The 25,911-nt window shown below is 41.5% G+C and overlaps 1 protein-coding gene across 2 annotated transcripts in view; it reads left to right on the plus strand.

Annotated features, from left to right (window-relative positions):
• MAD1L1 (mitotic arrest deficient 1 like 1) overlaps nucleotides 1-25,911 on the plus strand; it is a 1,208,181-nt gene that overhangs the window by 50,976 nt on the left and 1,131,294 nt on the right. For both annotated transcript variants that reach the window (XM_082260829.1, XM_082260830.1), the window contains exons 8-9: nucleotides 799-913; nucleotides 3,048-3,109. In XM_082260829.1, the coding sequence (XP_082116955.1) occupies nucleotides 799-913; nucleotides 3,048-3,109 (177 nt within the window). The remainder of the gene's footprint in view (nucleotides 1-798; nucleotides 914-3,047; nucleotides 3,110-25,911) is intronic.

Below are 25,911 nucleotides of genomic sequence, written 5' to 3' on the forward strand. Positions count from 1 at the left end.
AAGTGGCTACTTCAGTTCGTCAATCAGATTTCCTCTTTGTGCTTCCTTAAGGCCCAAGGAAGGGTCATACAGCTTTCAAATGCTTCTCTTGATTGATCTGTCAGTTTTTTTCTCAAACTTATAGTATAAGAGGAAAAGTTCAACTATTTTTGGTAACAGTTTTATTCTACCAGGAGTGTCAGTGCTTCCTGGGCTATACGTCATCAGTAGCTCAAGTTTGTAAAGCTGTTACTTGGTTTTCTGTTCATACCTTTATGAACTTTTACCAAGTGGATGTTAGTCGCTGAGGATGCTACATTGGTCAGTTTATGGCTTGCTACAAAAATTAAAGCCTTGCATATTTGGGGGGGGGGGGGGGGCAAAAGAGGAGATTTCCTGTCTTCTTTTTTTTTTTTTTTTTTTCTTTGCCAGTCTCCAATCACTGTAAGGCCTATCATAATGGAGATGAAGATATCCTGTGATGTACTCCCAAGAAAAGGATTTTACAGATAAACCAAAAATCTAATTTTGTATTGGCTATGCAGCCGTGTACTTTTCAACTGATGCTACATAAGGCAATGTATATGCATTATTGGCGCTTGTTTTGATTAGATGATACATCCTAAAATAACATTTTTGTGTGTAAATTGGTTTGATGTTTTGGAACGTTGAGTAATTTGCAGCACAAAGCTGTTTGCTTCTAATTTGTTGTTATTACTGGGGCAAATCAGGTAATACATTTGAAAAACAGAGCCAAAAATGATTACAGCTGTGGCTTGATTATGTACATCAGTGTAATAGTGGATTTTCTACAATCAGGGAAATGAAGGAGAATAATGCGCTACTAAAAGAAGAGGTGGAAGGACTGCAGAAAAAGCTAGAACGATATGACCGGATGAAAGAAGAAATGGTGGCCGTAGAGATTGAAAAGGAAGTAAGTATTCTTGCATGACACACAGGTCATTTTTTTGAGGCATTTAAAAGCAAACTCCAGCTAAACAGGAAAATCAGCAAATATAATCCTATAAAAATGAACAATAAAAGAACTCTTTATACCGCTCTAATTGTTATAAACGCACACATATGCCTTTGTGAACACATACCAAATTAAATCAAGCATACTTTTTTTTAATTTTGGATGAATAGAACAATAAAATATATTCTGAAAATTGTGCATTGCTCTTGGCACATTAACTTTTTTTTTTTTAAAAAGAAGTAAAAAAATTCACAATTTAAATAATACAAATGATTAATTAAAAACTAATCCGGAGACCAATCTCACTGTATCTGGTGAAGTACTGTTACACTGCACAGGATGACGCTTGAGATTTTGAAAGATATTGTACTATGACAAAATAGCTGTTCATATAGTTCCAGAATTTTCTCCAGGTAAAACCAACCAGGCTCTTGAACTGAGAATGTTGGCACAGGTGCACTTTGTAAAACTACATCTTTAAAAACAGGGTATATGTTTAATAAGTATTTGGCAAGTTGGATGTGTTGTATACCTGTGTTCCCCTGCACACAGCAATTATTCCTGGAATGCAGTAGAGACTACAGTGTGCAGCAGGGAACAAGTATTCCGTACCCACAGAAATGTGAAATACAGTGGCCAGGGAGCAGCAGAGATGCGGTGTTTTAACAAACAGGCAGCAGGAAAGGTACAGTAGAGAAGTATAGTGTTTTTTTTTTTAACAGCTTTGCTTTGATATACAAAGTGACGCAGTCAGTTTAATTATGTGAGTTGCACAGCAATTAAAAAATAGCTAAGTTCCTTTTTTTTAGGGCAAAGCCTCCCTTAAAAGGATGCATGTGTTTATAAAAATAAAAAAAATGAGCTTTTATGAACTGGTAGAGATATTTGGGTACAGATTTACATTTTCTTTTTAAAATGTTCTTCCCCTATCAGATTGAGAGATTGGCTATGCTCCTCCAATTTTTGGGATTTACACTTTTAATTTTGTTTAGTTTAGCTGGTGGGATGAACGAAAAGAAAAAGAAACAAACGGATTCCCCAATCCATACAAGCAAGCTGTATGGAGGGATCCTCCCCACTGTACTAGTGTATTTTCACAGCAGGGGCTCCTCCTCAGTCAGAATACACTGCAGCTGCTGATCGAATGAAAGTTTTCCAGCAGTCCTATTCAACAGAAGTTGATCTACCGACTGACTAATGTCGAACAGGGGGTTCCACACACAGATCAAAATTTGATCAATTTTGATGTGTGTGTACCCACCTTTTAAAGTAAATTTGTTTGGAGAAAGATAAGGGGACTGCCTTTACTGACTTCTCTCCTGGTTGTTTGAAGTCGCCTGGCAGTTATGGGACTGCCTTTACGGACCTCTCTCTCCTGGTTGTTTGCAGTCGCCTGGCTGTTAGGAGACCCACTGGTTGCATTACTTTTCTGTCATTGACCCAAAACCATTGAATGAATCTAAGAAAATGAAAAAACAATCCTAAATATACATCCTTTTCTATGCCATTGTTTTTATTTATTTATTTTTTTATTGATGCAAAAGGCTCAGCATGGCGGGTAAGCAACTAGCATTTTTTGAAGGAGTGAGAAGCCTTGATAACTTCCATGTTTCTTTTAATAACCCTGATCTGGGCTAAAATGTCTGAGGTACCAGTGCTGATGGGGCTGCCATGGCGAACCTCTCCTCAAAATGCTAGTTGTCTGACTGCTGTGCTTGACTCTCAGGCTTTAATACTTATCTCTGACCCTGAACAAGTATGCAGATAAGGAAGTCCAAGTAAGGTCTGCATGCTTGTTTGAGTTCAGTGGCTAAAGACATTAAAGCTAGTGGGTTAGCATAGCAGGCAGTGGAGGAAAGTGGGTTAATGTTTGGGCTGGCTAGTTTGGGTTGGGTGAAAATCTTAGGTGTATGGTTACTGGAAAGAGGCAACATGAAATCATTACAGTTGTAAAAGTTTAGAACTTGAGTATGTGAAGAAGCATTTATAAGCCACAATTGGATAATAATCCTTTCATTTTTTTATTTAAGCTGAATTTCATTCTACTAAAACACTTTGTATTTAGAATGTCTGTATTTTTTTTTTTTCTTAGAAAACTTTGAAGAAGTTAAAAAGCTGGGAAAACCTGGAGCAAACAACTGGTCTGAACATCAAGTAGGTGCTTAACATTTGACTGAAGATGATCTAATTTGTGAGGTTGATGGAGAGAGTGGCAGTCATGTTGATTTGGTTCTGGCGCTGAATATGTTGGAATGTTTAGAACAGCCGTGAGAATCCGAAAGCTTTATGCTTCAATAGTCACACACCTGCCCATGTTAACTTTTAGCAAAAAATACTTGCTTTTATGGGAAAAAATATTTCCTCAAGGAAATATTTAAAACGTGGCGTGTAAGTGTCCACGAGTATAGGAAAACAAAAATATGCTAAAAAAAAATGTGGTGTTCCTGATAGATATTTATTTTAATGAATAATGTGAAATAAAAAACTTACATGCTCCCTATTAATAAATAAATAAAATGTGATATCCTAAAAGTGTTCAGAAATACAGATATTAAAGGGTGCTTTTTGCATCTATAGGCATTCTCGCAAGGTCATATGTGCAATTGGTAATAATTATGCTGTGCTCCCTAAGGGATATAACCCTATGTCAAACTCAATATGGGACGCAAAGCTCTATAAATAACATGCTTAAAACCAATATGACCCAAACTGTAAGTTTAAACCATCCAAATCCAAACTAAAAATTGCAAGGTGGTCAAAAATTTAGTACAAGTCCGTGAAAATAGTTGCTTTAGTCCCAATTCAAAATATCTTGTCCCAGAAATGTGAGTAACTGTGTCAAAATCAAATCTTCCTCCCATTATGTGCTCAAAGAAGGTCACACATCTACACCAACATGCAAGTGGGTCCTGCCACCTTCCCTTCAATGCACTTACCTTAAGGTGTTGACCTAAAAACATACGTTATTAGGTCTGATGAGCTTTGTTTGATGACCTCTCTCTTCCTTCCATATTGGTAAACTTGATGAGTGTCTTTTTAAGAGACCATCAGTCTCTGTCTCCTCTGCTGCCAGTGAACTAAAAAAAACACAAGGTGGTCCAAAGAGACACATTGACCTGGAAGTGAAGTTTTATACCTCGCTTCTGGGTCAGTAATGGAAAAGGGAGACCACCCAACAGATGTTCACTGGTCTCCCTCCCCCTAACCTGATGGCACCCACCATGCTGGTCCTGGTTCCGCAGATGGACGTGGGGTGCCTGCAGTAACAGGGGTGTGTGGAAGCTTTCTGGTGGCTGCACAGCCACCAAATTGATTTTATTGCATAGCCAGCAGCCGCCAGGTGTGTGTAAAACCCCACGCTGCCCTGACATATGTATGTTGATGGCAATAAAAGGATTAAACTATCTTTTGGCCTGGCACTCCTGGTATATTCCAATAGTTTTGATTCATTCATTCTCGTCTTCCCCTTTGTAGGGGATCCTTGTTTCTTGTGAGCAGCTTGCCAGAGCCAGTGAGCTAATTGAAACAATTTGTTCCCCAACTCCTAATATATACCCAAAGTCCCTTTGTAGATGAGTCACGAGCTGCCCATACATGTAGTATTTAGAATAACCTACTCAGAGGTGCTAGGAACTTTTAGACCTGCATGTGTGGTCAGATAAAGGAAAGTCTAAAACCAACTCAATTGCTCTGGTGAGGAAGCTCCAAAACAGCATGGCTTTCCTTGAAGAGCACCCATCAGAGTTCAACACAATTTAGTAAAATTTAGATAGGCTTGGAGAAAACAGTAACTGAACAGATCTATATCAGAGCCAGTATTGAACTCACGGAGTAACAACTTTACTGCAGTTGTTGCTCATCTGCATAGTTTTATACTCCGTAGAGCCCTGTTTTTTAGCTGTTTTTTTATATTACTATTTATTTTTTTTATAGAGAACATAGACTAATGTAAATTGTTTAAAGGTTTTGATTTAAAGGGTAACTTCACTCTCTTGGGGGGAAAAAATGAAAAATAAAAAATTGATGTAGTGAATACAATTGCTCCACAAGTCATTCTGCAATTGAATGTTTTTACCTCTCTTTTTCAATTGGCTGTAAGGTATTTTTTTGCAAAATACTGTGCAATATGGCTACCCGGAGCTGTTCTGTGCACAGATGGTGAACTCTCCCTAGAAATGTAATTTTTCTGCTTGTAAGATTGGATTACTGATTTTTCTAGAAGTCTGCAGTAAAACACAAGTCAGATTTTGAGCACCCTATTAAATAAAAATGTTATTTTTGGTGAGATGCTCACAAATGGAATCATGTCTAAAGGGATCCAGACCCTGCCCTCAGAGCCTTACAGGTGCAGCAGCTCATTGACCATTATAAAATCACTCCTATACAGATTCACTGTCCACATGGACACAGACAAACAAGCTATTTTTTCAGAATAACATAACCTAGGAATCTGTAACGAAGTTTGTCAAAAATCCTCCAGTGTACATAGATCACCCGGAAGGGAATTTTTTTTTTTTTTCCCCTCAACAAAAGAGTAATTACTCTTTAAGCACCACCACATTGTTCTCTGGACTGCATTGGTAGCTCAGGAAATGGTTTCACTTGTTTGAGGGTTGCTGTTCTAGAATCAATCGATTTTGTCAATTAATGTTGTCACCTCAGCGTTCTTTGTTTCTGTTCTGAATACTGAGAGCGCTGGGTCTAACTCTGATACCCACCGAATTGCAAATATGTAGACAACTGACATGTAGACAATGTGCACAACTGCTTTAACAGAAAAGTGGAGGTACAGTAAACTATGAAATGAAGTCGGTTGGTACAATGTCTGCCTGACTGCATTTCTTTTTCTGTCGCTTTATTTGAGCTTTAAAGGAAATCTGTACTAAAATTGGTATGGGGGGTCAAAGTTGGAGAAGGGGGGGGGGGGGGTTGTGGGGAGTGGACCAGAACTCCTGATCCTCATAAGTGTTTCATGTTTGTTGGTTCTACCAGTAGATCAGGAAAAAGTAGAAAAATGGGTAGGACTTTGCAGGTAGCCACTATAAATCCCATAAGGAAAAGCCACTACTCAAAATGTATTAAAATCGAATATATATTTATTACAACATAGTAAAATTGATTAAAACCAACACATGGAAAATGTATTGAAAAGTGCTGTGTGACATCTTCCTAAAGCTCAAGAACTCATTACATGCCCATTATGTGCCAAGTTCTGGTATATGTAAAGGCACAGATACGGCGATGGTATCACGTGTCCGGTCCAAACAGGATTCTAGTGTATCACATGCCAATTGATCACTACGCGTTTTACTTACAGCTTCCTCAGGAGATCCTGTTGGTGCTAGGAGATGCAGCATAATTACCACATGGTTTATTTACAACGCATACATTTATTTTCACAACATTAGTATACAGCATTAAATTTTCCATTAAGCATATAACAAATATCCAATTAGAAAATATATATAATATACATTCAAACATGTTCATTTGAGTACTGACAGGTACATACCCAGACCCTAAGGGGAGGACATAAAGCACCCAAACCAGCTGGGTGGAATGGAGGGAGGTCACCCGCAAGAGCCGTTCCAAGAGGAACACACACCATGCACTATATACAGCCATATCATGGGAGTTCTGCCGTGAGGCCACACAAACCTACCAAAACATATATATTCTGTAGATAAGTGTAATTATGTATAGATATAATTACTCCCAAGTAATGTGGGGGGATGCGGCCACTCCCATACCATATGATTGGGCCTTGATGTCAGAGGAAAGTCTCCATAAATCATATCGAGCATCCAAAAATCTTATTATATAAATATAGCCCTGTGAGGAATCACTTGAGATGGTAGCCACAGAAAAGCAAATGTCTTTTGGCCTTTTATGCTTTAAGGAAGAAGGAGGATCATGGCAACAGTGTCGTTCCTGCACTTGAAAGGTCCACCATACAGCGACTTCTTTCTAGAAATGATTATTCTTCCAGTAGATCATCTTTGTATTGGTCTACTATCCTTTCTGTATAAGAGATAAATGGTAAAAACCAACATATTCTCTCATTACAGGGTTTTTTTTTTTTTTTTTTTTTTTATACCAGGCCATAAGAAGCAGACAGCAAAGGCACCTGAAATGATACCTTTTTTTCTTTCCCTTCTGTTTTAGGAAACAAGAAACATGCTAACTACGACTAGGTCTTAGATTTTATTGCTTGTTTCTGTTTATTTTTTTAAAATCTTGCAACCTCTATCGGCAAAAGGCTTTGTAACCCTTGTGGCAGGGCGTTGCCCTGCCAGGGTCTAAAAAGTGAACGTGACGCAGAATTCTCAACTAGGCAGGTTGAGGGGCTCCAGGGAGCTTGTAACAAGAAGAGGAAACTGGCTTTTCAGTTTCCTCTGTGTTTTAAAAAGTCCAGTTTAGGACCTGGAGCCTGGAGATTTCTAAGTGATCCGGGTAGGAAGTCTCCAATCATGGGAGCTATTCAGTATAGCCAGCATAATAAATGGTCAGGTGTGTGCTGGGCTTTTAATAACGACCTGACCATGGTTCATTGCTCCACCCCGGCAGACAGGAGGTCTGGCCCAGGAGTCAGGAGTGCTCCACATGGGAGTCAATGTAGCAGGAGGCTGCGTGTGCACCCTGTTGGGTGAGCTAAGTCTGTAGGAGACAGACAAGGGCCTGTAGTGTTAAGGCCAGAGCAGCAGTGCTGCAAGTTCAAGCCAGGAGGGCTGAATAATCATTTATTTTGCTGAGGACAAATGCTGAAACTCCCTGCGAGGGACACACTTGTTTTCTGTACCGAGTTTTCTTTTAATAAACATGGGCAAAGAAAGCCCTTAAAGAAGAAACAGCGAGTGGCGGTGTCCTTAAAGCTCTACATTTGATGCAAATCTCACACCCTATACATATAATTGGACTTACTAAAAGAATGGCTCTTGAAATGTATTTTGACCTTCAATGCATTTATTGTTTAAACAAGATTGCTACTTGAAAGAATAATGAGAACTTCTAGGAAAATGATATTTTGACTAGAGTGATTGAAGGCAACATTTTTAATCAATATAAAGGGAAACTCCAGCCAAAAGTTAAATGTTTCCTATTAATAGTATGTTAAATATCTTTATCTTTGATAATGTTCATTTTCCGTCTAGCTGCTTGTGTAGCTTAGAAAGTCTTATCTAAACTAGACAATCGGCTTCTTCCTGTTCTTCACCGTCAACGCTATCTCCCTTTTTTCTGAGTTTGCTAAGCTGTCTTTCACTTCCTTAAAGGTTGTCGGTCTTTCTTAGACAGGCATGCCTAGACCTGCCCAGGCCCACCCCCATCCCTCCTACCCTTCACCATGATCTCCCATCTTCATTGGCCTTGTCTAGGCTAGAAGCCTCTCCTGAGAGAGAGAGAGGGGGGGGGGGGTCATGTGACTGGTGCAATATATGAAAGAAATAAGGTACAAAGGAAGGAACATTTTTGAAAGTTTAGAAGTATACAGATCGATTTTCTATTGCTCGTTACATGTCGGCAATGAGATTTGGGCTCCGTTTCCACTAGTGAGACTTGTCATGCGACTTTGGACACACAAAGTTGCATGACAAGTCACAGCCTATTGATTTTAATGGCACCGTTCCCATCTATATTGATTTGACAATCAGCGACTTTGAAAAGGTGCCTGCACTACTTTGATGCAACGTTGATCCAGAGAGTGGATCAAAGCTGCACTTAAACTCTAAATCACGACAACTCAAGAGTCACACTAGTGGAAACGTAGCCACTAGGCTAGAGTGCGACTTTGGAGTGCGTGCAGCTTTGATCCAACTTTACACTCTCTGGATAAAAGTCACTTATTTTCAAAGTCGTATAGATGGGAACGGATGCCATTGATTAACCACAATAGTGGAAATGTAGACTTGGTGTGGTTGCATGTACTATGATCATTGTAGACTGTGAGCTGAGACCCCAGAGTACTTCCGGCTACACTGACAGTTCCCACCCTCTCCCCGTCCCTGGAGCTTGTGTTGCAGGACATTAAAGCTGAATTATTGCTCCTTCTTTATATACTTCATACACTGCCCAGGATTCAGAGTTATTCTTTTCTGAATCGGACAAAATTCAAGGCATAGGTTAGCGGAGCATCTATTGTTCTGGGATGCCGTCAATATGCCCATCAGTGCGGCATATTGGTACCTCCTCATTAGTGCTACCTTTTTTCTTTTTTTTTGTAAGAAATAAATATCCCAGCGGTGAATAAATCCCACCAAAAGAAAGCTCTATTTGTATGAAAACAATGATACAAATTTCATATAGGTACCATGTAGCATGATCGCGCAATTGTCATTCAAAATGTGAGAGCGCTGAAAGCTCAAAATTGGCCTGGGCAGGAAGGGGGTGAAAGTGCACTGTATTGAAGCCCTTAAAAACCATCTGAGGCAGGTGGAAAAATGATCTTCTGGACAGAACCTTCATTGAATCAGATCCAGACACTGTTATGGATATTTTGACCGCCGTGGATGCTGCAGCTATCTGAATACAATAGGCGCCAATATAGATTACTACACTGCTCAGCATAGATGGAGTCTGTTGATTTTCTCTTCAACCCGCAGTGTATGTGTATTGTAACAGTATATGGCTGGTCTTAGCAGGCCTTCAGACAAAAATCTAAAAACGAATGCTTGTAGGCGAAGTAGGTCGAAAAAAATATTTTACCAAGCGTGAAAACCTCTACAGCAACCAATCACAATTTATTCCTTAGGCTCGTTTCCCTCTTGTGCAACTCCAAAGTCTGTCAATTTCCATTGTGACTTTGAAGATCTTGATGCAACTTTGGATGGGCGCAACTTGGATGCGACTTTGGCTGTTGACTTTGTCTTTGACTGTTGCACAAGTGTTGCATTGATCAGATTAGAATGTGACTTTGTTGCAACTTTTTATAGTTTACATTGCAGTCTGTGGCACTCAAGTGCATGAACCTTTTTTAAGTCGCTTAGATTTGAATGGCTGCCATTGAAATGCATGGGCTGCGACTTGGTCCAAAGCCTTAACTGATTTTACAAAAGGGAATGCTGGTTGCTGTAAGTTTATAATTCATACCATTTATTTTCTCCGCTATGATCATTTTTCATTTTTCTTTTCCTAACAAAGGATGTTTTCCTTTCAAAATGTAATTCTAGTTTTATCATATGTTTAGAGTTCTTCTTTATGTAACTGCTTGACAGAAAAATTGGTAGTATTTTCAGAAGCCAAAGAATGGTTATAGAACCACTTATTTCCTGGAATACTTCTTTTCCTAAATTGGAATATGAGGAGCTGGTGATTTAACAGTAAATTACTTTTGCTTATATTTTTCTCATAATGAAATCCAATTATAATGCTTCCATATGTGTTTACGATCTCCCTCATAATCACCAGCATCTGTCACCCTTCCCCCCTGTCTTCCCACACAATGCTAAGAGCCGGGTCTTCATAACATTCTTTCCAATGATGATGCTGGAACGTCGCCTCGGCTGACGATTGCCCGCCCTTGCCTAAATATTCCACCTAAGTGACTTTCTGGTTGAAAGAAAAAAAAAAAAAAAAGACACGTTTTAAGCTTTTACTTACCTCAAGCTGTTCATGTTTAATGAAGTAATTTAGCAGCAGGAGACAAATGGAAATGAGTGACAAGTTTTTTTTTTTTTTTTTTCTTTTTTTTTTTTTTCTTATTTTTTTTTGCTCCAGTCTAATAACATCTTCATTTAAAATTAGGCTGTTCAGTTGGAGCAGTGAGATTTTGATTAAGCCACGTAACGTTGAACAGCCTTTCTGAGAGAGAATATGTATTTATTAGAGAATGGAAAGGAGAAAAAATGTTAATTGTGCCCAAGGAAATAATTTATAGCCACGCTTTTAATAAATTGCCTTGGGCAGATTTCACACTGTTTTCAATAAAATGTATCCTGTAAATGCTAATATAAGATGTGGATTTGCATGCTTTGGGGCATTAGAGAGCCGTGGATGGCATGATTGACGTACGCATCTGGTCTTGAGGTAGCAGAAAGAATTCGCTAGGGCTAGCTAGATAAGGTTGTAGTTTTAACTGTCCCATCAAGGCTAATATTACTCCGGATATTTGTTATCTCTTTCAAATTATTTTTTATATTAACACGGTCCTTGGTTTATTTTGACCTTAATTTCTCTTCTGCATCTTTCACTTTTGATGGCCTAGATCTCCGATATTTCATTGTTTCAGAATTAAAGCGAAGTTTAGATAAACATTTTTTTTTCTCTACTAATTTAGTTAATTTATTTACCTGTAATGTGCTACAATGTGCAGGCTGATGAAATCTGTAGAAATTGTCCCTGCAGTGCTACCCTGTCATCTTCCTGCTGCTGGAGTTCCAGCAATGCGGGGGTTAACAGCTTTGGGTCTCCAGGCTCAGCTGCACTTCCATTGCAAAAAGTTATTTTACTAATAAATTTCCACTTCACAGCAGTGTCCTCAGCCCCCATTTCACATCACCCTTCTCCTTCCCCACAGTGGTTTATTCTTCCCCCCTTCACATTCCCCCTGCAGTGGTAAACTCTGCCCTTCCTTCACATCACCCCCCCCCTCCACAGCGGTATCCTCTGCCCCTCTTCACATCACAACCCCCCCCCCTCTCACATCAATGCCCCCACCGTGTAATCCTCTGCACTGCCCAAATTACAGCACTGTCCCCAGAGTAGTGTCCTCTGCCCCCCCCTTACATCACTGTCCCACTGCGTAGTCATCTGCCCCCCCCCCCGCATTACTGCCCCCACAGCAGTGTCCTCTACCCCCCCCCATCACCCCATCACTTCGCCAACAGCAGTGTCCTTTACCCCCACTCACACCCATACCTCCCCTCATATCACTGCTCTCACAGCGTTGTCCTCTGCCTCCACTCGCATCACTCCCCCACAGCATTGTCCTCTGCCCCTGCTCACATCACTGCCCTCACAGTGGTGTCTTCTGGTCTACTGCTCCCATTCACTGCCATCATAGCCATCTCATCTGCCCCTTTACTTCTTTGCTTACATGGGCACACAGGAGAGAAGGAGCTGGCTTTTCTCACAAACCTCGCCCGCTGTCAGCATAATGAAGAGCTGGGAGGCTGTACAGCAGGCATGTCCAACCTGCGGCCCGAGGGCCACATGCGGCCCGGAACCTCAGGCAATGTGGCCCACTGCCCCCTGACAATTTCTTTTTTGCTGGGGAGGAAGGAAGTCAGGTTGGGGGCACGGCCATAGCAGCTTCCAACTAATGGTAGGCAGAGGCTGCCTCAGAGGGGGGAGGGGAGCATGTGCAGTGTTTCTGACTCCTACCACCATGACCACTTCAAATCACTGAAGTGGTCATGGTGGTTAGAGTGTTCCTTTATTATCGCTCAGAAGAAGTAAACCTCTGTATACGAACTCCATTTCATTGTATCATCCTCTAGTTGTGCTAAATTAGTGCAGGGGCGCGGCAGTGTGGGAAGGGTGCTGCTGCATTTTATTACTTATATACCTTAACTATAGTATATATTTAATATGCGGCCCGAGAAAATTTCTCTACACTCAATGTCGCCCAGAGAAGCCAAAAGGTTGGAGACCCATGCTGTACAGTTCTGAGGGGCAGGTGGGAGCAGCCGGAGTTAACTTTTCTTAATAAGCTGATGATTTGTTGCTGGGACCAACTTGTGTCCTAGCCAACCTATCACCTGCTTGTTAACTTAAAAAGTTCAAACCTGCTGCTCCCGCCCCCATCAGAACTATACAGCCTTTCAGCTCCTCGATCTGCTGACAATGACAGCGGCTGAGGCTTGGGGGAAAATCCAGCTTCTAAATGGTGGGACCGCAGTGGTCCAGTTAGGACAGTAACTTGATTCGGACCTTGGTCCGCCATTCAGTGATGCCTTTTGTAAAGGAACTATAGGAGCTTCCTGAAATACACTGGTGACATAGCCTTCTTAAGAGGCCAGGGCTACATCACCAGAGTCTCAGGAGAGGCAGAAGTGATCTAAAAAAAAGTAACTATACATTGATGCCAATTTGCAGTGCAGGGGTAGTGTGTATCCTACTGAGCATGCAAAGCTGCATACAAATGTGGTTTCAATGGTTTGGGAGAAAAGTTCCACTTTTAACTTTTTTTTCATTTAGCTTTGCTGTGTTACGCAGTACAGTGCTTTTTGTTTTACTTTTTTTTTCCCAGTACATGGAAGATTTTCCCCCCAAATCATTATTAAATGTAATACATTTTTCATACAGAAAAAGGGATAAAAAGACGACACCTTAGTCGTAAGTAAGTAAGTAAGTGAAATGACAGAGGTACAAATTAGTTCTGCATGAACTTGAAATATACCTAAAATATTCACTACTTTGAAAGGACATAAGACAAGTAATTGTACAGAATGTTGGTATTTTTTTTTCTACATTAAAGCTAAACACCAAGTGTAAATTGCATACATAATAGGTGCAGCTTTGAGCAATGCAAATTTGCATATCTCTTACCCGAGGCACTTTGTGGAAGGTGACAATCATTGTAGTAGTCAGTGCTACTATAGCAATTGCTGTGATCTTCTGGGTCCTCTACCAAGCTGCTGCCCTGTTACACACTAACCACAGGACACCGCAGATGATGGTGATCACTGTAGTGGCGCTGACTACCACTGTGATCGTTCACTTCCACAGTGGCCCCTCAAAGTGTGGAATATGCATGTTAATTTCTTACATAAAGTTCCACTTTATGATCAGACCTGGAGTTCAGCTTCTACATAAAAATTTTAGGTAGCATATGTAATTTAAAGCTGAACTCAAGGCATACTATGAATTAAAGCAGTATTTACCCGAAATACAAAAATGCAATCCTGCCAGTAACACACCTCCTGTATTAGAGTGCCTGCACTCTGGAAGAAGGAGCAATCCCTTTGGACAGCAGCATTACCAGTATGAAGGAGGGGGGGTAATACAGTATATGTACTAGCAGATTAGGATACACAACAAATTGAAGCCAAGCTCCAGCTAAGACTTTTTAAGCAGTTACAGCAAGTTTTACATAAAAGCTGATCATTAGTAGCACCCCTATCAATGGTAAATGGTTTGTCTCAACCCTCTAACTGCTATATCTGCAAGGCCGCTTATGTTTTGTTAAAAAAACAACAGACTTATTGACTGGATCAAAAAAAGGGGAGAGGGGTGTGTGGTTCCTCTAGAGGCCTCTTATTAAATACCAGGAGAATTCCTCAGACTGGAGTGTCTGAAGGTGAACCTATTGATCCCAATAGGCATAAATAGAAAAAAACGTCTGTGAATTCACTGAAAACAAGATGGCCCTCAGAGCTTCCACAGACCCAGAGAGATCAAATATAGGCACCAAGGACACATTAATTTGGTGAAAAAAATAATTATATATTTATTAAGGCACTTATGCCTGGTGTGGGAACTGGAGACAAAAAATGGACATAGATACGTTTAAAAAACCATTAAAATCATGTACACACAATGGATTGCATCACCACAGACCTAATTACAGAAAAATAATATATTACTAATTGGTTCAAAAATGAATCAGAGATCATGGACCCAACCTGGCAGATAGGAATGCATGGCCTACAAGTTTCCTGAATTGGATCACAGGTGAACCTGTGTCAGTGAAAAAATATATATGTTGAAAAAAATCAATAATGAGAACCTGCAGGTAAGACAATTCGAATATCGGATGAGGAGGTAGAAGTGGTGCTGTAAATCTTGCTGTAGAAAAAGATATGCAAAAAATAAACGAAATAGGCACCAACAGATGATACAATCACTGATGATTAGAACCGACCAAAGAGCAGGTAAAGTTTCCTCCTTGAAATATCCTAGGCACTCTGTATAAGATTGGACTGTCCATTCAACAGTTGCTCAGCATTTCCCAATGGTAGTGGGGAGAGGGATGCAGTTAAGTCCTTTGTGCCGGATGACTGAAGGGATAAATACCGTGCAATAAGCTGGTCAATGTAAAGGATAGTTCATACCTCCGAGTGTGAAGCTGTGATCTCCCGGCGGCTCATGCAGACTGCTGAACGGCGTTATCCTGTGTAGTGCTTGCTCAAGCCTCGCTTCCGCGTTGTGACGAGCGGGTCCGAGGCAATCGGCCCTACGTCGCGTCCGGTGGTGGCGAGCAGCTGAAACCAGGAAGCCGTAGTTAGGGCAGAGGCTGCGGGGATCACCAAAGCACTCAGGAGAGATAGGTCCGGGTGGCACAATCCAATTGTTCAACTGGCTGACGCGTTTCACCGACCTTGCGTCGGTTTCATCGGAGCTAGTTGATGGGGGATCGTGGGTTCTCTTATATAGCAAGATAATAATTAAATGATCAAACACATGTGTGTAAGACCAGACAGAAGACGTTTCGGTGAATAACCATGAACTGGCCACCAGATGTCAGTATACCGTTTAGGAGTTTATAAAGGAAGCCACGATGCCCCATCTAGCGTTATTTGTACAAAAATACATCACACTTGCTGCCAATGATAGACCACAACCAGTCAATATGCTACCCATTGAAAACAAGGAATTAAGCAAAAGTTAGCTGGTAAAATATAGTGTGGCTGCACAGTGGATGTAAACACTAATAGTTAAAAATAATAATAAAAGTTAGGGGTCTCAAAGAACCCCCCCCGTGTGCCAACAAGCAACACGGGGGTACTAATTTTAAAACATAATAAGAAATGTGCAGATACATTCCTACTTGAAAATTAGAAACCTTAAAGATACACAGTGCTGGTTGGTGACAGGAATCCCTAAGAGAGGGTGTGTGGGTTTGATGAACCGTAAACCAAACCAAAAGATTTTTTTGAGGGTATTGTATAGCAGCACAGCAAACCCACCCCGATAGTAGGTTACAGGGGGACCTAGGATTTATGCACCGTCTACCCCATAAGGGGATAGAAGTATCAAAAAATAGCAGGAGTCACCTTAAACAAGGTGATGAGATGGAAGGAACACAGTATTCAGAGATTCCATAGATACTAAGGATCATCTTTATAACAAATAGGTCCCCGATGGTTTCCTAATACATATGTATATACATATACCAATATAAAAGGCACCAAAAATAGGACTTCAATAAGTTGGTATATACAGATGTATCAGTAAGAATACACGAAAAGAGAGGGGGGGATGGATTACAGATGGCTGATGAACAACATCATAGATTATTAGGGAGATAGAAAAGGCTTCAAGCTAAACTCCACATTTAACCCCGAAGGGGCCAAAGACCCCATTTTATAAATCCATAGCTTCTCCTTTTGGAGTAGCACGGTGTCAAAGTCTCCACGTCTCGTGGGGAGCTTAAGGGCATAGATGCCACGGAATAGTAGTCCATCCGGATTGGCACCGTGGCACTCCAAAAAGTGCAGGGGTACTGTTCTCTTGTCAATCTTGTTCCTAATGTCGGCTAAATGTTCCAATATCCTTATCTTTAATTGGCGTTTGGTTTTCCCGATATAGGATTTATTGCATGGGCATATGAGCTGATAGATGACTTTCTCTGTTTGACAATTTATAAAACTATTGATGGTAAATTCCTGGCTCATATCACAACTAAAGAAGGTTTTTGAATTTATTGCTAATTTACATATCGAACATTTACCGCATGCAAACATCCCTTTAGTTGGAGGTAAAGAGGTTAACCAAGTTCGTGGGGTCTTTGTTCGCACAAACTCCGAATGGACCAGAGCATCCTTTAGATTTTTTGCACGCTTGGCTGTAATTAATGGTCTAGGTCCCACTATTTTATGTATTAAAGGTGAGATGGTTAAGACCTGCCAGTGTTTTTGTAATCACATACCTGACTTGATTCCATTGTGAGCCATAGCGTGTAACAATCCTGGGGTGGATTTGCTGAACTTCCCCCGTCATGGATGAAGAGTCATCCTTTTTGAGGATTAGTTCAGATCTCTGTCTTGGTCCTACTTTCTTGCGGGCCCTTCTGATGATATTATGGGAATAACCACGCTCTTTGAAGCGTCTATGTAGATCCCTGGCTTCTATTTGGTAATCCGCCTCGTCGGTGCAGTTCCGCTTGTGGCGGAGGAACTGCCCCACGGGGATACCATTAATTAAGGACCGTGGATGATGGCTTTCCGCAAAAAGCAATGTGTTGGCCGACGTTGCCTTACGGTACGTAGTCGTGTGGACCATAGATCCCACCCTAGAAATTAAAAGATCTAGGAAAGGTAAGTGATTAGCCATCGCAGTGTAGGTCAATTTGATATTCCTACTATTGCAGTTCAGCGTATCAACAAAAGCCTCCAGTTCCAACATAGTTCCCCCCCAGAGGAGCAGTACATCGTCGATGTACCTCAGCCATAAAAGAGAATGGCCGAGGTACATCGGGGATGGATATACATCCTGCTCCTCCCAGAGACCCAAATGGAGGCATGCGTAGGCATGCGTAGGCCTCCTATGTGCAGGACACCAGAGACGTCCTCAGTAAACTGGTCAACATCAAAGTCCCCCCTGATGTGATCTTTGTAGGTATCGACGTTGAAAGCCTCTACACGTCGATACCTCATGAATGGGGTCTACGGGCTGTACATCATTTCCTGCAACGGAAATTCCCCAATTTGGGTGCTCATAATGAGTTCACGGTTGAACTACTGCAGTTCATGCTTAACAACAATTGCTTTCAGTTTTTATCCTCCTATTTCCAGCAGACCAGGGGTACATCTATAGGGGCACCGTGGGCCCCGGCCTACGCATGCCTCCATTTGGGTCTCTGGGAGGAGCAGGATGTATATCCATCCCCGATGTACCTCGGCCATTCTCTTTTATGGCTGAGGTACATCGACGATGTACTGCTCCTCTGGGGGGGAACTATGTTGGAACTGGAGGCTTTTGTTGATACGCTGAACTGCAATAGTAGGAATTTTAAATTGACCTACACTGCGATGGCTAATCACTTACCTTTCCTAGATCTTTTAATTTCTAGGGTGGGATCTATGGTCCACACGACTACGTACCGTAAGGCAACGTCGGCCAACACATTGCTTTTTGCGGAAAGCCATCATCCACGGTCCTTAATTAATGGTATCCCCGTGGGGCAGTTCCTCCGCCACAAGCGGAACTGCACCGACGAGGCGGATTACCAAATTGAAGCCAGGGATCTACATAGACGCTTCAAAGAGCGTGGTTATTCCCATAATATCATCAGAAGGGCCCGCAAGAAAGTAGGACCAAGACAGAGATCTGAACTAATCCTCAAAAAGGATGACTCTTCATCCATGACGGGGGAAGTTCAGCAAATCCACCCCAGGATTGTTACACGCTATGGCTCACAATGGAATCAAGTCAGGGATGTGATTACAAAACACTGGCAGGTCTTAACCATCTCACCTTTAATACATAAAATAGTGGGACCTAGACCATTAATTACAGCCAAGCGTGCAAAAAATCTAAAGGATGCTCTGGTCCATTCGGAGTTTGTGCGAACAAAGACCCCACGAACTTGGTTAACCTCTTTACCTCCAACTAAAGGGATGTTTGCATGCGGTAAATGTTCGGTATGTAAATTAGCAATAAATTCAAAAACCTTCTTTAGTTGTGATATGAGCCAGGAATTTACCATCAATAGTTTTATAAATTGTCAAACAGAGAAAGTCATCTATCAGCTCATATGCCCATGCAATAAATCCTATATCGGGAAAACCAAACGCCAATTAAAGATAAGGATATTGGAACATTTAGCCGACATTAGGAACAAGATTGACAAGAGAACAGTACCCCTGCACTTTTTGGAGTGCCACGGTGCCAATCCGGATGGACTACTATTCCGTGGCATCTATGCCCTTAAGCTCCCCACGAGACGTGGAGACTTTGACACCGTGCTACTCCAAAAGGAGAAGCTATGGATTTATAAAATGGGGTCTTTGGCCCCTTCGGGGTTAAATGTGGAGTTTAGCTTGAAGCCTTTTCTATCTCCCTAATAATCTATGATGTTGTTCATCAGCCATCTGTAATCCATCCCCCCCTCTCTTTTCGTGGATTCCTACTGATACATCTGTATATACCAACTTATTGAAGTCCTATTTTTGGTGCCTTTTATATTGGTATATGTATATACATATGTATTAGGAAACCATCGGGGACCTATTTGTTATAAAGATGATCCTTAGTATCTATGGAATCTCTGAATACTGTGTTCCTTCCATCTCATCACCTTGTTTAAGGTGACTCCTGCTATTTTTTGATACTTCTATCCCCTTATGGGGTAGACGGTGCATAAATCCTAGGTCCCCCTGTAACCTACTATCGGGGTGGGTTTGCTGTGCTGCTATACAATACCCTCAAAAAAAAAAAAAATCTTTTGGTTTGGTTTACGGTTCATCAAACCCACACACCCTCTCTTAGGGATTCCTGTCACCAACCAGCACTGTGTATCTTTAAGGTTTCTAATTTTCAAGTAGGAATGTATCTGCACATTTCTTATTATGTTTTAAAATTGGTACCCCCGTGTTGCTTGTTGGCACACGGGGGGGGGGGGGGGGGTTCTTTGAGACCCCTAACTTTTATTATTATTTTTAACTATTAGTGTTTACATCCACTGTGCAGCCACACTATATTTTACCAGCTAACTTTTGCTTAATTCCTTGTTTTCAATGGGTAGCATACTGACTGGTTGTGGTCTATCATTGGCAGCAAGTGTGATGTATTTTTGTACAAATAACGCTAGATGGGGCTTCGTGGCTTCCTTTATAAACTCCTAAATGGTATACTGACATCTGGTGGCCAGTTCATGGTTATTCACCGGAACGTCTTCTGTCTGGTCTTACACACATGTGTTTGATCATTTAATTATTATCTTGCTATATAAGAGAACCCACGATCCCCCATCAACTAGCTCCGATGAAACCGACGCAAGGTCGGTGAAACGCGTCAGCCAGTTGAACAATTGGATTGTGCCACCCGGACCTATCTCTCCTGAGTGCTTTGGTGATCCCCGCAGCCTCTGCCCTAACTACGGCTTCCTGGTTTCAGCTGCTCGCCACCACCGGACGTGACGTAGGGCCGATTGCCTCGGACCCGCTCGTCACAACGCGGAAGCGAGGCTTGAGCAAGCACTACACAGGATAACGCCGTTCAGCAGTCTGCATGAGCCGCCGGGAGATCACAGCTTCACACTCGGAGGTATGAACTATCCTTTACATTGACCAGCTTATTGCACGGTATTTATCCCTTTAGTCATCCGGCACAAAGGACTTAACTGCATCCCTCTCCCCACTACCATTGGGAAATGCTGAGCAACTGTTGAATGGACAGTCCAATCTTATACAGAGTGCCTAGGATATTTCAAGGAGCAAACTTTACCTGCTCTTTGGTCGGTTCTAATCATCAGTGATTGTATCATCTGTTGGTGCCTATTTCGTTTATTTTTTGCATATCTTTTTCTACAGCAAGATTTACAGCACCACTTCTACCTCCTCATCCGATATTCGAATTGTCTTACCTGCAGGTTCTCATTATTGATTTTTTTCAACATATATATTTTTTCACTGACACAGGTTCACCTGTGATCCAATTCAGGAAACTTGTAGGCCATGCATTCCTATCTGCCAGGTTGGGTCCATGATCTCTGATTCATTTTTGAACCAATTAGTAATATATTATTTTTCTGTAATTAGGTCTGTGGTGATGCAATCCATTGTGTGTACATGATTTTAATGGTTTTTTAACGTATCTATGTCCATTTTTTGTCTCCAGTTCCCACACCAGGCATAAGTGCCTTAATAAATATATAATTATTTTTTTCACCAAATTAATGTGTCCTTGGTGCCTATATTTGATCTCTCTGGGTCTGTGGAAGCTCTGAGGGCCATCTTGTTTTCAGTGAATTCACAGACGTTTTTTTCTATTATTGACTGGATCACCAGGGGAAAATACAAGAAAGAAAGTCTAAAGAAAACGAATGTAGCCATGACATTTAAGAAAGTTGCAATAAAATGTTTGCTTTTGGGTTGAATAACACTTTAACCACTTAAGGGCCAGGCCAATTTCTGACACTTGTTTTTTACAAGTTAAAATCAGTATTTTGTGCTAGAAAATTATCTAGAACCCCCATGCAGCCCCAGACCATGACACTCCCACCACCATGCTTAACTGTAGGTAAGACACACTGTCTTTGTACTCCTCACCTGGTTGCCGCCACACACGCGTTTGACACCATCTGAACCAAGTAAGTTGATCTTGGTCTCATCAGACCACAGGACATGGTTCCAGTAATCCATGTCCTTAGTCTGCCTGTCTTCAGCAAACGGTTTGCGGACTTTATTTGTGCATCATCTTTAGAAGAGGCTTCCTTCTGGGACGACAGTCATGCAGACCAATTTGATGCAGTGTGCGGCGTATGATCTGAACACTGACAGGCTGACCCCCCCCACCCCTTCAACCTCTGCAGCAATGCTGGCAGCATTTATACGTCTATTTCCCAAAGACAACCTCTGGATATGACGCTGAGCACGTGCACCCAATGTTTTTGGTCGACCATGGCGAGGCCTGTTCTGAGTGGAACCTGTCCTGTTAAACTGCTGTATGGTCTTGGCCACTGTGCTGCAGCTCAGTTTCAGGGTCTTGCCAATCTTTTTATAGCTTAGGCCATCTTTATGTAGAGCAACAATTCTTTTTTTCAGATCCTCAGAGTTCTTTGCCATGAGGTGCCATGTTGAATTTCCAGTGACCAGTATGAGAGGGTGAGAGCGATAACACCAAATTTAACACATTGGCTCCCCATTCACTCCTGAGATCTTGTAACACTGAGTCACGTGACACCAGGGAGGGAAAATGGCTATTTGGCCCAATTTGGATATTTTAACTTAGGGGTGTACTCGCTTTTGTTGCCAGCGGTTTAGACATTAATGGCTGTGTGTTGAGTTATTTTGAGGGGACAGCAAAAGATATAATATATTTACAAAAATGTGAGGGGTGTACTCGCTTTTGTGAGGCACTGTAAGCTTTAAAAATTCTGGACTTTGAATGGCTGTAGAGAAAAGTAACCTGCAGATAAACAGGTACAACTTATATAGGAGGATTTGTTTAATCTCCATGTATTAGCTGAGGCCAGTTACTTCACTGGATATGTGTAAGGGTTTACAACCTTGCTTGTCACCTTGTGTACTTATCTCTCTAGGCTGAGATCACATATATGCGGTGCTGCACACTGCTTGTGATTTAGATAGGATTTGTAAAACATTCCTATTCAAATCACATGCGATGTCTGTGTGGTGCGATTTGAGCCATTCATTTGTATGGTCTAAAGTGCACCGCATCTGCCAAAGTCTATATAAAGAATATCTGCACATGTGGGCCTTCTGTTCTTATCTCTTTTTCTGAGCTGCAGAAAGAAAAATTCCTTTTCAGGTTCTTGAAAAGGTACTGACCTCTGGACGTTGTGCCCTAAAAGAGCAGGCAGGGGAAAAGGTCTAGTCAATGGCATTGCCCATGGTGTCTCTGCAGCTGGTCTTTTCCACACATCACACCGATTTGCAGCTATGAGGCTATAGCCACAGATGTGCCTAGGCACATTCACATACCAGGAAGTGCTCTGGTAATTTTCAATAGGGATTCCAGACGAAAGGGAAATCTTTAAAGATACTGCTTAGGCACAATTACAATTTCTACATTTTCCTATAATCTAGAGTATCTTTAAATTCAGTTCCACTTAAAAGAAAAATCATTTTTTTTTTTTTTTTTTTTTTTTTTTGCACATGTACAAAGTTTGCTTTACAAATGTAATTATTGGTGTATCCATTGCACTCAGTTTGTAAAGCATTCTAGTGTTTCTAATACATACCGGCATGTTGGTAGCCTCTGCATACCCGGATGGTCCTGGCCTTGGCTAGGAGGTAGGGAGTGCGTGTGTCTGTGCCTCCAGTTTAAATCTTTACATTCTTAAAATTTGAGCATGCCTGCTTTGTGTGGAGGAGGGAGGGAAGAAAGTGAAGACGTATAGGACCTGTTTTAGGTCAATCCAACTGAAAATTATCTCCAAATCAGATTGAACAATCCAGAGGACTGTGACCTCTCAGCTGTCACTGGATCCCTTTTGGCTCAAATAAGAGTGTGCAAGTATTTTGAGGTTTTCCCTAGCTTGATAGGGATGAAGTCAGCCCTATTTTGGTTATTGTGTTTTCCCACCACTTGAAATTATTTGTGCAGAAAACTGCACAGGAAAACAATGCGGGGGTCATGAAAGAGTTTGGGCCCGGTCAGTGGTTCACAACTCGCTATCATAGAATTGAACAATTGGTGGCTGTGAGAATCTTTATTTTGGCATTTGCCCATTGTGTGTTATCAAATATGGTAATGAAGGGATTTTGTCATAGATGCCACTGGTGTGTCATTGTTGATGGTTTAATTATGAGTTTGGAAAAGCTTATTTTTGTTGTAAATCACATTTATAAGGGTAGTAATAGCTTTATGTAAATTAAAAACAGTGCAAAATAGGGTTAATTCAGGTTGCTGGTACACACTGGATCTGAATTTCCCGCAGTTGAAAAATGCTTGTAAGTTTTGTAACTTGTCCACTAGATGGCACTAGTGCTGACCAATGTACCTGAGATTGGAAGCTTATTTGTATGTGTTAGGATGTATTGTTACATTTTGAAAAGGTTATCTGTAGAGATTTCTTTGTGGTTACTATTGGATCCAAATAAAAACACATCCCAACATGGGTATACTATCTAGAGCTCAGGAAAGGCTTATACAAAACTGCATATAAATATCAGTTGTAGAAGTAATTTCCCTGTGCTGCCTTCAGAAGCATCTCTCTTGGCAGACCCATGATAGTTTTTGTGCTGCAGATAAGTCTTTGATGCACTAATGAAACCTATTATATAGAAATTAGGTCTATTAGGCACAGATTAGTGTTGCAGATTGGTAAAATGCCTTTCGTAAAGTACACAGCTTCTTTCCCTGGCAGTCAAGAGCAAGATTTTCTCTATTTTCCTTCTTGGGGCTAGGCTGGCTCTGGCTGCTGTGTTGGCTGTGCTGTGTAACCTCGACTTCAGTGCAGTGAATCCAGGCTGTGCTATGCTGATTGATTTATTTATTTTTTTATTCCTATATCCTCTGAATTTTGCTTGCTGTTGCCAGCTGAGACCCTGCTGCTACCCTACTGCCTGGGTCTACGGAGATCCTACCACTTCTAATGCTGCCCAGCATTGAAAAGGCTAAATGAGGACATGACTTGTTCTATTAATGTCTGAAATGTATTTATTATAACTAGGCACTGACCCTCTTGACTTCAGTGTTGCTGTCATTGAGAAGCAAAGTGGTTTACAGAAGTTTGTATAATTGAAAAGAAGGCTGCTGTGTGATAAGCTGTTGAAATTAGAAAACCAATCTCTCCATATTATTGGAGAAAAGCCAGTATCTAGACAAATAACTGCCTCCGTTTTTAAATTTATTATTTAGGCCTATGTCCATTCCTTCCATTCACCACACGATACCTTTTGGACAACACCGCTAACAGAACAGAATATAAAAAGCATCTGTTGCATTATGCTTTCCTGGCTCAGATCGGTTCAGCAATGACATGCCACAGAGAAATGGCAACATAAAGCATTTAACATGTTTGAACACCATTAAACTTTCTTGGCAAGCAACCTAATCTTAGTGCAACTTCTCCTCCTTACCATGCTACAAGTGAGGAGGTCAGATCATGACTTAGTCACCTCTTCTCCCATTATGCAACACAAGCTCTGCCACTTTACTTTATGTAGGAGGTACTTGCCAGAGATGTGTAGGTGGTGTTGGGGTGATTCTGACACTAAATTGGACTATTTATAGAGGAAAGTGGGTACAGCTTTTTGTTCCCCACTGAGTTTTCTTTGCTCCATGGAGTTTACTCTGCGTTAATGCAGCAGAAAGAACCCTGTAATTAGAGTAGAGACAGGTCACGTAATGTTGAATGGTGAAGTGGTCAGACTTTTTTTAAATTTTTTTTTTTTTTGTTATATGCCTGAAGTTATGCTCTAAAGTTGAACTAAACCCTCCTATCCTTTTCAGCCAAGGTGGCTGCCATCTTAGCCTCAGTTTGATCTGCAACTGCCATGGTGCTGCACATGTTGAACAGTTATGACTCCAGCCATATGATGGTTTGACAGTATGGTTGAAAGCACAAGCATGCCGGGAATGTAACAGTTTTTTTTCAAACGGCTAAATTGATGGGTTTAGTTCCCTTTGAACCACTTCCCTGCTTTCGTATGTGTATATGTGGCCTGGTATGGAAGCGGTGATACCTGATCATTGTTAAAGCAGAGTTCCGCCTTCCTTTCCAAAAATTAAGTCAGCAGCTACACATACTGTAGCTGCTGACTTTTAATATTAGGACACACCTGTCCTGAAGTCCAGCGATGTCGGCACCACAGCTGATGTTTTCATCGGCTTTCGGGTGCTGCCGCCGCCATTGCCGGTAAGGGAACCCCGCAGTGAAGCCTTGCGGCTTCACGGCTGGGCCCCTACTGCTCATGCGCAAAGCGCGCTGCATTTCTATTGCCTCGGTGCATGGGAAGGAGGAGGGGGCCGAACTTCGGGGACGGACGGCCGTGTCCCAAAAGTGGGGAAGGGTACCTGTCAAAAAAAGGTACCTTCCCCCCCCCCTCCCCCCTGAAAGGTGCCAAATGTGGCACCGGAGGGGGGGGGAGGAAGCAAAAGCGCGGAAGTTCCTCTTTTGGGTGGATCTCCTCTTTAAGTCTAAAACCATGATGTCAGTATCATTTTTTTTTTTTTTTTTTTTTAGCCCAGTGATTCTCTTTCAGATAAAAGTAGTTTGAGTGGCTAAACAGCCACTGGATTCCTTTTACAGGTGATGGAAGGGGGTCCCATCCCCCTCCGCTGTGTTTACAGACCTCTCCCGTGCGATCAAGGAGCCCGGTAAGAATGTGACAGACGGCACCTGGCTCTAGGAACACAGTGAGAGGAACTAATGTTGTTCCTCCCACTGT

The sequence above is a fragment of the Pelophylax lessonae genome (assembly GCF_965119305.1).
Source record: "Pelophylax lessonae genome assembly, chromosome: 6".
Lineage (NCBI taxonomy): Eukaryota > Metazoa > Chordata > Amphibia > Anura > Ranidae > Pelophylax > Pelophylax lessonae.